The following is a 13,429-nucleotide window of genomic DNA, read 5'->3' on the forward strand; positions in this document are numbered from 1 at the left end:
AAACAAAGGGACACACACTGACTAAATGTTTCCTTTACAACTGTAAAAATAAAAGAGCGTTAATTTTTAATGATCATATAAAGGGCCATCTCGAACAGGACTACAACTAAAGTCATTTGAGCTGGATTACCCTCTGACTTTCTCAAAAACTGTACAGTAAAATCACAGCTGACTGTCACCATCACTTTTTTCTTTCTTGTAATGATTCTTGTCCTTGTCACCATTTGCAGTTGCCTTCCCCATGCGTTAAGCTACAGTGAGGAGAGAGAAGATATGATGCACTGACCACATTGTCGCAAACTGACCAGTACAAGGTATGCTGCAGGTGGATTTTTCCTTCAATGCACTCAGTGACTGCTTGCAAACGTTGTGCTGTTGTTCTTGAAGCAGAATAGGCTACGTCATTGTAGAAATCTTGCAGCATATTTTCTGGTTGTGGTCATTTCATTACCAAGGTTTGCGCAGCAGCAACCTTTTTTCAGGTTGTGTTATCACCATTATCTGTTTTTCATGTGGCTCTGTTTTACTGTCCCTTGTAGACACAAGGAAATGAAACAGAACAGAGTGCGTCCAGATTACTGTTGCACTGTGTTTGCCAGCAGGCACCAGTAATTCTGGTTAGGTCAGAATTGTAAACAACATTGGTTATCAAAAGAACTGATGTGGTAGATGTGCTGACATGTGACTTTGTTGACGTAAATATCCATGCAGATATCTATGAATTCACAGTTGCATTCTCAACTTGTTTCATTTCCATAGGCACACATTTGTTTTACCGTGAGGCATGCTAACTGGGCATTTACAGTGTTAATAGGTCACATGATTTGTTACAAAGCAGAGGTGAATCAGCTGAGGCTAGCCGGGAATGTGAAACTTAAAGCCACTGTTTGGTTTCCCTCCCTCCCTCAGTGACATCACCTCTCAAGCTTCCTCTGTTTTGTTTTGTTTTGCTTTTGTCATTGCTGTCCCTCTACAGACCAGTGTGCCTCCTTTCATCACCGTGTCATCTGCTAGATGCTGTATTATTAACTTTGTGTGTCAGTTAATGTGCTTAAAAGCAGACTTTTGAATAAATGACTGCCTCAGACAGACAGGTTTACCGTAGGAAACAGAAGACCAGAGAATATGTTGCCCTACTGCAACCCCACCTGCTTTTGTTGCTTTTTGTTTTTTTTCTTTTGGGTGTGTGTGTGGGGATGGCTTTCGTACCATTTCCCGGAATGTGAGAGTGTCCCTATTGGTCATGGTCAGTCATAGACTTGTATGAGCTTGTCTGTTACTTTCAGTTTCATTTCTGCCTGACTTTACCCAGAAAGAACAGTGGGTGAGAGGGAGGGAGGGAGGGAGGGCAGTTTATAAGCCAAAACAGGACAGTTGCTGGTTTATACACAGTATTTCAGCATCTGAGGGAGATGAACTACAGATCGTGTCATGTAAAAAAATAGGTAAGATACACACAATCTCTGCTTATTCTTCAAGCAGCTCTGCGCTGTTGACTGTAGTCACTATATATGTTGGGAATGTTATGCAAGTTGTTTTGATGTTTTGGTACAACTACAGTTTCGATTGTTTCTGTAATGTTAATGCAATGGTTTCGCTAGATAAACAGTACAGTATGGATTTTATATTTGACAAGCTGGGGTGATGTCATGGGTTGAAAAGTATAAACGATTTCAACTTAATAGTATCAATGGAAACATTATAAACACTCTAATGGTGCATTAGGAGTTATATATTGTATTTTTCAGTATTTGTAAGTATTGACAAGGGCTGGATATTGAATTACAGTACTGAGTATTGACTAAAGTGTGTCCGTGCGTTCAGTATCACAAAGATAGTCTTGCTCTTTCATCATGTATTTCAACATCTAAATCAGGAAATCAGGAGACTTTGCTGGTCATTGACAGTATTTTATTTAGCTTTTATACATCTGTCTTTTTAGGACAGACATCTTGAATTCTTTCTTTTTTTTAAACACTGACATATTGAGACATTTAGTATATTTTAATAATAATAATAATTCGAATAATAATTTCTTTAAAAAATGTGCTTTCCTTATACCTGTGATGTCTGATTTTTAGGGGCAGTCCAACAAGCTGTAAACACATCACAAGCTATTCCTCACATATATGTCAGTGGCATACAGTATTTATACATCCTTTTTGCTCTGTTTTGCTCTCCACCAACTCATGACAAAACTACCCGGTTCGTTAACTTCTAAAAGCTCCTATTTGTTTACCATTAAGGATCATTCTGTTTTGGTTCTCTATGGTTTGTCTGTGTTTTACAGCACATTACTACTTTACTACAGGTTTTGTGTGTAGCAAGCTTATTTGTGGTCTCTTAATGGTGGTCTCTTTTTCCCCTCAAAGCATTACTCAAGATGGAGAAGGTTCTGGACAACATAGTGGCCATGGTGAAGGATCACCCAGCTGGGATCCGCCTGAAAAATCTTGCTGTATTGTACAACCAGACATACCACAATGACTTGACTTTATCCTCCCTGGGCTTTGACTCCATGGCTAGCCTGTTAGCCTCTCTGGATAAAGATCTGGTTGTGGAGGGCAAACGGGTGTTTCACAAAAGCCACCATCGTGCAAAGCAGGCTGGAGCTGGGACCTCAACAAAAACTACAGACGACACCAATACTGTAGAGGTTTTGGAAAGTATAGTGGCCATGATGAAGCAGTACCCTGCTGGGATGCCCCTGAAAAAGTTGGCTGTAACTTACAACCAGACATACCACAAGAACCTGACTTTATCCTCCCTGGGGTTCAACTCCATGGCTAGCTTGGTAGCCTCAATGGATAGGGATCTGGTTGTGGATGGGGAACTGGTGTTTCACAAGGACCATTGCCATGAAAGTTGGGCTATAGCTGAAGCTGGAGCATCAGTAAAAGCTACAGAAGACAAGGAGAGAATTGACGAGGTCCTGGAAAATATTGTGGCTATGATGAAAGAATATCCAGATGGGATTCCTCTGAAGATGGTGGCTATAGTCTACAGCCAGAGATACCGCCACAATCTGGCCTTGGCTTCTTTAGGCTTTAGCACCATTTTCTCCCTTGTAGCATCTTTGAAAGGAGATCTAGTTGTGAGAGAGGACTTGGTGTTCCACAGGATCCACCAACCTCCAAGTCAGCCTGTAGCTGGGACATCAGCAAAAGTTATAGAGGACAGCAGGACTTCAACACCACAGAGGGCTGAATCACTTGTCGCTGCCCCTTGTGTTCCCATGGCAAAGATGGATGTCAACCCTCACTGTATGCCTCCCACGCAGGCAGAAAATGACCATTTATGTCCTCCTTTGATTTCTACAGCCTCCTTATTCTCTACCCAATGTCTACCTGTTAACACACTCTTCACTGTGTCCAAGCCAGCTGAGAAGTTGACCCAAGAGCAGCTGTACCAGAGGGTGATAGAGGTCAGTTATGTAGGCAAAAGGACATCTAGAACACAGAGTATTTTTCAGTTTGTGTTTACTTTCTTTGTGTTTGGTTCTGATGTTCATCTGAGTTCTAGTTTACTGCTAGTAGTGACCCAGACAGTGCATAAATTACCTTGAAATAGAGCTCAGTAATAACCAATCCACCATTACAGAAGGGTAGTTGACTCATAAGTTTTCATAAGATAGACATGGGGTCATGAGTCCACAATGGAAAAGGGAAACCTTTCAACCAATTTTCAGAAAATCATTTTTGACTTGCTCTCACTCTCAAATTCATTGAAAAGTTTTGTAACACAAACTCAAAAACAGAGAGCAGCTAAATCTTAAAATATTAAGGTCTGTTGTTGTTTAGAGTTGAAGACTGGTTCTAAACTGTTCCCTTGGGCAAATCACACGCTTTTTAAAATTGTATTTTTGTGACCTTGAAGCTACAGTTTAAATTACTGTGCTTAACCTGAACCTGTTCGCTGTGTCTCCTGGAATTAATCAGATTGCTGCTAGAGACAATACATTTGCTGATTTCCCTAGTCTCTTTCCCTAATCTGTGGCAGTCCTTAAAAACTGATCTCAAATATATAATTTAGTTTAAAAAGGCTACGTAGTTTATTAAAACAGCTGGGCACTGTAGTCTTCAGTAGATGTTACTAGAACTTGAGGAAATGGTGCTTTTTTTGGTTACTATTTAAATAAATACACACTGTACGCACTTGCTTGTATTAATGGAAGTAGAATAGAGTATGCAGGATTGAAGACTTATCCTTTAACTGATGCCTCACCCCATGTAATTTAATTGGTCTGTCAGATACCAGCCAAGCAATGTAGGAAATGCTGCCCTGAGAGAGAATGATTAAGAGAGAATGAGTGATTAATAGGCTCCCAATAGAACATTTTTTGCCCCTAGCCCTCCCTGGCTGTGGAGTAATATTAGCAGGGGAGCCACTTGTGAATAGCTCAGCCACCTAAGGCCTTAAGTACGACGCCTGAGGACTGGTTTTGTGATGCAGGAAGAAGAAGTAGTGTTGGTGTCCAGCCCATTGTTTTGAAATATTGCAACACTTGTGTTCCTGAATTGCCACCCATGCCAGGCACAGAAATTACTTCATCTGTGTTTATAGTGTATTACTTGAAAAGGCGTGGCCAGTTTTGCATTTTGGACTTTGACTATATCATTTAAAGGTATATTCACAAATATAATTGAATAGTTTGAGTGGCAGATAGAAAATCAAGGTGAAAGGTTAGTCAGTTGATCTCAATTCAAAAAGTTAGTCATCGCTGATGTAAACAAACCTTCAAAAACATATAAAGATATTTAGCAAATAACTGATGTAGTTGTAGTTTGGATGTTGGATTGTGCCTTTATCCTGCTCATCTAATCTGAAATATTACGCATAAATATTACGAATAAGTAATTACCACTGTCTATATTTGTATGTAAACCACCTGGTCAGCAATAGTTTATTGTGTGTCATGTATTACAGGTAATAACGAAATACCAGTTGACTGCTCCATCAATGCACCAACTCCAAACCTACTATGCTCAACAGTTTGGTGAACAGCTTCCTCTTGCACAGTACATGTCTCTGTACGACAACTGGAAATCATCAAACCCTAAAACGCCACCCACTCACCCTGAAACAACAGAAGATCCCAAGACGGTTGTATTGGAGGGAGCTGCAGGTAGGCAAATATATTAGCATTCAACTTCATGCACAAAAAACAAATACTGCCACTTATTCATACTTATGAAACAAATATGTGTTGCCATATCTTTCCACAGCACCACTGGGTCTTACAAGAGAGCCTGAGAAAGAGCAGCAGCAACAAAAGGCCGCTGTGCCCAACTTCCTCTCTGGTTCTGACTTTCCAGTGCTGGGGGCTGATGTGAGCTTGACCAAAGAGCAGAAGAGCAAAGTTAGAGGTGCAACTCAGAGAACGGGCTGTTCCCCTGTGTTTAGAGAGTCTTATAATGCCCAGCTGAGAGAGGTTCACGGTGCTACTATGCGGGCAGTCGAGGCTATGGAGGATGATGAGAATGATCTCACAGATAGGAGAAGGAAAAGAGTCCTAGATCAGGATACGGTCAACAGTCTGATGGAAGATGTGATACGAGACATTGCTGCAGAAGGAGAGCTGGTCACCAAAGAGAAGGTGAGGGGGAAGCAGATTTATATCTCATTTGTTTAATCATTACAATAGCTTCAGTCTAAGTGCCTTCAGTGCGCTACGTTTGGGAATCCGCACAACTAAATAAATCACTGTATTACATTTCCTCATTCTCCCTTCAATGTCTTCTGCAACTCTGTCTAGGTGATATCCAGAGTGTGCAAGCTGATGCAGATTCCCTCTTTGGAAGCAGGAAGGATAAAACCTTGGATGACTCCGGCTCTCAAAGACCTTCAGTACCTCATGAGAGAGGTCAACATGTTCATAGAGGTTGGCAAACATGCATTTGCTAATGCTTGTTTTAATGTGGACGTTTGGTTGCTATTGAAGTCCTTTTTGTTTCTCTCTTTCTGACAGTCTACTGAAGCAGTGACGTCCATATGTACCCTGTATGAGCTGGGCCAATCACTAGCCGGCCTGAAGGACAAGAAGCACTTTGAGGAGCTGAACCTGGGGCCCCTCTGCAAATTCCCCCTTGTCCACCGAATGTTCAAGATCGACAGTAACACAAAGGATGATGATATCCACCAGATTGAAACAATAGACATCTTAAAGGTATATTAACATGGCAAATGACTTAGGGATTTAGTTGAAAAAGCTGGAATTAAATATTTGCTGATATTTTGTTCATTTTTGGTGATTGAGCTTTGGATTTAAGCTTCACAGTTTTATATTGCATAATTGGACTCACTTTTTTGTTTTGACTATTAACTGTTGAACCAAGAATGTTTATTTTGATTACACTTTTTTGCGTGGGAAGAGTTGGTTCATGTAAAAGGCAATGAGCTGTGGTTCATGGTTATAATAGATTATGTAATCTGCAATACAGTGCAAAGCTTCTGAAATTACATAAAATGTCAACTAACACCAAAAACAAGACAGTGGCTGGACAAAGTCCAGATGCAAGGATAGTAAGGATGTTTCATTTAGATGCAAATGAAATCAGAAAGGCCGTGTAAAACAATGTAGATGACCTCAGGGAGCAACACAACAGTAAATCCATGAAGTTGAGGTTACTATGGTAATACAGGAATCCAACAGCCACAGACTGTATGTTTGAGCCACATTATCCTGAACTGAAAATGCTAGTTGTCCTCCTCCATCATGAGACAGTTCACAACTTTTCAAAACAGAGACACAGACTGTTTTACCCACAAAGTCATGATTGAGCTTCCTGTAGCTTTAGGTATGTTGGTGCTGTATAAGGCTTTCACTTTGAATTCTTTTGGATTGAATGTGTCTGTTTCCACCCTTCAGCAACTTCGCATTTTTCGGAGGCAGCAAAGCAAGCCCAAAGTAGACCTGGCTGAGTTCATGAAGTATCTGGCTGACCACTACAACTGTGACTCTCCCTACGAGCTGGGTGTCAGGATACACAGCATTGGGCTGCCCATATCGGTAAGACACACGACTGACTGACCTAACCCTAACCCTAACCCTAATCCTGCCTGTGTTAGTGTTAGGGTTAGGTCAGTGATGCAAAGGCAGTGCTTATATCTCATATCAGTCCCAACAATTAAACATATTGCCTAGTTGGATCTCAATGTCCTCTTATGCCAGGATCAGACTACAAGACTGATTTTTTGATGCATCTGCGACCCCGCCGAAAAGTCTAGCATGTCAGATTTTTTGGGGTCTCGACACGCCTAGTGTGATCTAAGTAAGTTCACCCGTGTGTAATTCTCAGCTTGTTTCACACTCCCTCTCAGACCTTAATGAAGGTGAGTCGTTGTGAGCACGTCATCATGGAGCGAGCCAGGGAGGTCATCCAAAAAGAGATGGAGGAGGAGGCCGACGAGCAGCTGAGGAAGATGAAGAGGAACGTGTTAGAGCCATTCCAAGGAGCAGGTTCCTTCTCCTCTGTCGGCAGCCTGGACCTAAGGAAAAAGTACGCTTCCATGCCGGCTTCCGAGCTCGTGCTGGCAGTCTTCTCCAACGCAGAGGAGGTGTTCAGTTCCAAGATGGCCAAGGTGAGTGCCAGACACTGTCAGATATGTTCTAGTAAAGAAGACGATGCTACTTCAGGTGGATCCAAAGAGCTTGCTCTGTGGCACTGTGGTAGGTTTGTGCCCGCTGTCTTGGGAGCACACCCTGGCCTTGTGTCTTTGCTGCTTGACTGCTGAGTGATAATTCCACTAAGCTTCCAACTATGAGCCATAAGGGGGATAACAAGGAGCTATAGAGCTGCTCTCCAGTTCTGAACTCATTAAGAAAATGTCACCCTTCATAATCTCCTAATCCTTAATGAGGGTGTAAGAAAAAGTTACTTTTTAGCGAATGAGTACTGGCTAGACATTAGATTTTAGCTTTACTCATTTTGACAGCTGTGTTCTGGGATTATATTTATCCTTGTTATTTTATCCTACTTATCTGTGACATAGTGCACTGTTTTCAGCATCCTTAAGATAACATTCATATTAGACATCCAGGTCAGCATGATATCATTAACACCACCATTCATTTACCCTGCCATCTTTTTTCCAACGTCATCTTATGATGGAAAGTTGGAGGCACATTGTATGCTGTAGCGTTAAGATTTCCCTTAATTAGAACTAAAAGCCTTACCCAAACCATAACCCAGCCCTGGAACAAAAGTACAAACAAACATGGGAAAGGGGTGTAAGCATTTGTGCAAAAGTCAACATTTTATTTAAAAAAAATGCAGAGGCCACCTGGGTTGCAGAATAAAAAGTGCTGGCCTACCACCACAGTGACAAGGATCAGTTCCCAGCTCCTCCTTCCTTGGCCAATAGAGGGAGTTAGCAGCAACAAAGACAGCACTGTGCAGCCAGTAGTATTTTTGTCCTTTTTCTGCCAGGCGCCAGGATTTATACTTTTTGGATTTATCAGAACTGCTAAGATTTCAATGAAGTCTTTTGTTTGTTTTCTAGGATTTGTTTGTGCCAGTAAGAAAGGCAGAAACAAACTGGCATATTTGTTTTACACATTTTCTCCACACCTCATGTCACCACATCAGCTGAGTCAGCCTCGAATATTTAACAGCATTAATTATTTTGTCAATGAAACAACCTAATAAACAACTTAGGGTGTGGACTGGATGCCACTTACTGTCCTGAGATCCAGGAACATCTGTGTTGTCTGTATTTTTTTATGTTTACACGAGCAACAATTACATTTGATGGCGACTAGAGGTGGCGTGCCAGAGAAACAACTCAAGTTTTTATTATTTGTCATTTCATCTCAGTGATTGCCATGTCTCTGATACATGCTTTTGTTTAATTCCCATTCCAGCATGTCCAGGGCTTCCTGCTGCAGGTGTCGCATAATCGGCTGGCAAGGGCTTTGTTTCAGCTGGCCATCTGTGGAGGCTCCCTCGCTGTCCCACAGGACCTGGTGCCAAAAGACAAGACATCCAAAATCACCGAACAAACTAAAACAGAGGACAAACCCAGCACATCCCTCCCCAGTGAAGGTATTCGTGCAGATAATATAGTGTTTTTTGCCACACATATTAGCTGGTAAGATTATTTCTGCTAATGATGTATCTCCTCTGTGTCTCTTCAGCCAAAGTGAAGCAGTTCCTTAAAGACAGCCTGTCCTCTCAGAACTCAGTCTTCACGTTGGCCCGCATGGCCTCTTTGGAGAAGGAGTTGAGCAAACACTTCCAAGTCAAAGATTTCCTCTCTTTAGAGCAGGGCAACTTTCTGGAGTTCCTGGTTAGACACAGTCAGGTACCAGTTGTTTTTTAATGTCTGAAATAGATTATTTTGCTGTTAACTTGCAGAATCTGCATGAGTGTGTATTACAGATCTAAGGTGTTTTACAGCCCTTGAAAAGGTCTTCTGATCTGGCCACAGCGATATGATAAAAATGTTTTCACCCTATTTGTCTTTGTTTGTGTGCAGCTGCTGCAGGAGACACTGGGGACTACTATTATTCTGGGAAATGGCATCATGGAACTTGCAGGCAGTGGTTTTAGACCCACCAGACAGGATGTGTTTGAGTTCATCAACCAGTGTGGTGACATAACCTCCACAAATCCTGATGAAGTGAGTCACTGAAAGGCACAAAGTTGTTGCAAAAACATATACACTTTAAAGCGCTAGAACAAAGTTCTTCCTCTACAATTTGATGGGAAAATGAACATTTTCCACCTTCCCAGCTCTCCCACATTGAGTCAGCACTGAGGTCCCACTACAGGGTGCGAGACAGTCGTGAACTGGGCTACGGCACTCTGCACATGCTGGCTGGCCTGGTCCAGCGCCAGAGAGGGCTGGCTGGAGGAGGACTGAGCCCGGTTTACTACGAGTCAGCTCTGTTCGCCAAATACTGCAAATCAAGGTTAGCAGTGTATTACAAGACAGGCAGACTTTATAAAGAAGAGCATTATACAACTGTTTTCACTTGTCATGATGAGTAAACTTCAAAATGTTTAAGTTGCATCTGCCAGACGATTATTCCTGCGTCCATGTCCTTATGTCCCCCACATCTCTCCCCTGTACAGTGCTGAGGGTGGATGTGAGGCAGTGGGATGCCAAGGTGAGATGTCTAAGGCCCAGGCTCTGGCCAGCTTGCTCTCCTGCCCTCTGCTGGAGGATTTAAGTGAGTGGAGCCAATGGGAGTTGAACTTCAAAGCTGATCATGGCTCCCTTAAAGAGTTCATCGAAAGAAATGCAGGTAGGTGTCAACCACAGTGAGTTTGTGTCTCATTGGATGGATCATTTGATGGATGGACTACACCTTTTCCTATGCAGTGAAATTGTACTTCTGCTCAGTGTTTCTCAAACATGCCCATTTGATGAACTAAAATGTGAAAAGCAAACTCTTTTTATTTGCTTACAACACAGTTAACACAGGCCTGGCCGCATTGGAGGTGATGCCAGGTTTGCTGCTCAGGATCACCACACACACAGGGGACAAGCATTTCTCTAATGCTGCCATGAACCTCGACCCCATCGGCACAGCCGGCCACCTCGTGTCCATTGCGGTGGCTGACGGGATCGTCAATGCTCCCACAGCCCTCTTGGCCAATTACATGCACAGCTCCCTGGCAGCAGCTGTGGCTGAAGAAGGTAGTGATGCATCAGGGCTGAGAGACTTAATTTCTCTTTTAATCTTGTAATGCCTTTCTAATTCACTTCATAGCAAGGAAATGTGCTGTATTTCAAAGGCTGCATGAGTATGTCATTATTATTAAAAGTTTGTGTGTGCCCTAGATTTGTCCCAGGTCGAAGAGGATGTGTCATGTTACAGCAGAGTGGCCAAATTCCTCTTGGCGTGTTTGACGCGAATCCCCACCAGAACATTCCAGACTCTTTTGCAGCAGGTCAGTCGCACAGCATTGCCCATGTGAGATGACAGGATTAAATCATATACCTGCGCTCATTTCTGGAGAGAAGTTGTGTTGAGGTATTGTCTTGAAGGTACAGTGTGTAGGATTGAGTGGCATCTAGTGGTGAGGTTGCAGATTGCGGCCACCGTAGTAGCCCGTACGAAAACGCAACGATTTTAATGTTCAGCTGATTTCACACTAATTTATTTTATATTCCATTTCTGCCGAGAGATCCGAATAAATCCCACACACTGAGCTATTAAGAAGGCTCAGCAGGATATAGAAGTCCTTCCTCTGATGTCCAGAACCACCCAAGTCTCCTTGAAATCTGATCAATGCATTTCATAATCTGCGCGTTTAGGTTTAACACAAGACCAGTAGGTGTATAGCATCATTGGCTGTCATGCTCAGCGATTCAAAAATCAAACATTGTAAGTACAGAGAGTGGAGATACTGATGCTGGGCTTTTATTTCTTTTGAAACGTCAATACTCAGAGTGTATAATTAGGAAACATTCTTCCCCAGCAAACAGATGGAGCACAGCTTTGAACAAACAAAAACTGTTAACAACATTTCAGCGTCTCCTTGACCAAAAGAGTGGGCAGCTTTAGCCTATGAATTTAATCCGCTCACCTAAATGAGGAGGTGGTAGTTATCAGTCTTACAGTTGTCATGCCAACCACAGACTTTTCCAGCAAGCCAGTCTCTTCAGATAGATACAGCCTCTTTCTTGCTTGTTGGTCTTTTTAGGCCCAGCTGTAACTCCTTTTCAATTGTTTGTTTTATCAGCAGTTCCTACTACATAGTTTGCTTAACAAGAGCTGTGATGACCAAATGAAGTGCATGTCCTTGTGTGAATGTGAATTTCAGGTGTTTTTGGAGCCTTTCTCCCATGTCATCGGCCAGGCCAAGTCTAAACGGGTCCTGATCACTGTGGCCCAGTCTGACTCAAAGCACATGAACTGTCTGCACCGGCTGGGCATCCTCCTGGGCATCACAGACTGGGTCAAAGACTACCAGAAAAAGCTGAACCCACCACAGAACCAAAGCATGTACACAGCTCCCGTTGAACCAGCCAAGGTCAGAATACAGAAGGGTAGAGTCATATTTGAAAGTAGGTGCCATCCTAGTGCTTTAACGTTCGGACTTTGTACACGTATTGTTCTAAACATCCCGCACTGACTACCCTTTTATTAGCAAAGTCCCACGTCACCTGGGAAGGTCATATCACCTGTCACTAATTACCGTTAATTCCGTGGGCAACTTGATGACAGGCCAAAATTAGACTTGGCTGATATTTCGTTTGTGTGCCCTCTGCAGACAGTGAATGTACTCAGCCAAAGAGTTCTGCCCTCTATCCCTTTTTAAGTCATAGCTACAGGCTGTGAACATTAATTAGGCTGCCACTCAAAACTTCTGTCCCCTCAGCCTACAGATTTCAGCGGAATCTTATGAGTTGTAGTTATTATTAACTCAAGTTTATTCAAAAGTTGGATGCAACCTTTACCTGTGAAACCCTTCCCTTTGAAAAGCGATGCATTAATGTATCACTGTGCAGTGTCCTTTAATAGATCCCAGGTACATCCTGTATTTTTAAATTCTTCAGCATGCAGTGATCATCTTATGCACACACTGTATGTTTAATGTGTTCACTGTCATGTTCTTCTGTCTTATTGCTATTCTCATCTTGGTAAACTTGGCTTCTGATTCTCTTCCTTCAGTCTAATTTGGTAGATTCAGAGAGCAGCAGTCTGTCAGCTCTAAATATGAGTGAAGATGAATATCTTGAGGATAACATCATGGACAACAGCTTCGCCTCTTCCCAGCTCAACCAGAGCCTGCATCAAGGTGATTGACAGTAGCACTCATGGGAATGTGAATGCTTGTTTTGTACTATGTTAGTACTTTGTACTAAGTTTTTAATAAATGGTTTCTTCTAGTCAATGGTGTGGAAGAGATAGAGGTTGAGGAGGGAGAGGATGAAGAGGAACTGTATGAGTTGACCTCACTGCCTAATGGAGCGACGTCAGATGTCAGCAGTGAAGTTGAAGGAGGTCAGGGCGAGGAGCAGTCAGAGATGTCGGATTCTGATGAGAAAGATGCTGCCAGCTGCCAATCAGAGAGCACGTTAGACCTCCAAAGAGCCATAATCGAGGACATCAGGTTTGTTGTCATAATGTCACCCTTTACATTTGCCTGTGCTGTGCCCATATCTGATCTATACTGTCTTCTTCCGTCTCTTCCTTTTCTCTGGCAGGAAGAGCGAGTTTGGAATAGGTGTAGAATTGACTGCTGAAGGCCAGAAGCTGATGCAGGTCCACCAGGAGAGGCTGGGCCGCAGCTTGGACCGCCTCTCCACCGAACTTTACAGCAAAGACACACACTTTGTGCTGGAACTCATTCAGGTAGCTCCTATGATATTTACTCCCTTCAGGATGAACCAACATCCTGTTCAGTTACAGTGCTGTAGATATGATACTGAAGCACTCTAAGCACTATATTATATTGACTTGTGATTTAATTTT

General features: G+C 42.5%; 1 protein-coding gene across 2 annotated transcripts in view; it reads left to right on the forward strand.

Moving 5' to 3' along the window:
• The first annotated feature begins 230 nt into the window (after positions 1–230).
• Positions 231–13,429, forward strand: part of LOC139349463 (uncharacterized) — a 31,639-nt gene continuing 18,440 nt past the window's right edge. Inside the window, exons 1-19 of one of the 2 annotated variants that reach the window (XM_070990276.1) lie at positions 231–314; positions 2,373–3,424; positions 4,927–5,125; positions 5,226–5,596; positions 5,756–5,881; positions 5,969–6,166; positions 6,869–7,009; positions 7,321–7,581; positions 8,864–9,044; positions 9,137–9,303; positions 9,478–9,621; positions 9,735–9,913; positions 10,077–10,249; positions 10,420–10,644; positions 10,789–10,898; positions 11,775–11,984; positions 12,626–12,752; positions 12,845–13,067; positions 13,162–13,309. In XM_070990276.1, the coding sequence (XP_070846377.1) occupies positions 2,384–3,424; positions 4,927–5,125; positions 5,226–5,596; positions 5,756–5,881; positions 5,969–6,166; positions 6,869–7,009; positions 7,321–7,581; positions 8,864–9,044; positions 9,137–9,303; positions 9,478–9,621; positions 9,735–9,913; positions 10,077–10,249; positions 10,420–10,644; positions 10,789–10,898; positions 11,775–11,984; positions 12,626–12,752; positions 12,845–13,067; positions 13,162–13,309 (4,224 nt within the window). In that variant the 5' untranslated portion in view covers positions 231–314; positions 2,373–2,383. Of the gene's footprint in view, positions 315–1,384; positions 1,446–2,372; positions 3,425–4,926; positions 5,126–5,225; positions 5,597–5,755; positions 5,882–5,968; positions 6,167–6,868; positions 7,010–7,320; positions 7,582–8,863; positions 9,045–9,136; positions 9,304–9,477; positions 9,622–9,734; positions 9,914–10,076; positions 10,250–10,419; positions 10,645–10,788; positions 10,899–11,774; positions 11,985–12,625; positions 12,753–12,844; positions 13,068–13,161; positions 13,310–13,429 lie in introns of those variants that run through there. The other variant, XM_070990277.1, reaches the window with a different exon arrangement.

The sequence above is a fragment of the Chaetodon trifascialis genome, chromosome 21, assembly GCF_039877785.1.
Source record: "Chaetodon trifascialis isolate fChaTrf1 chromosome 21, fChaTrf1.hap1, whole genome shotgun sequence".
Lineage (NCBI taxonomy): Eukaryota > Metazoa > Chordata > Actinopteri > Chaetodontiformes > Chaetodontidae > Chaetodon > Chaetodon trifascialis.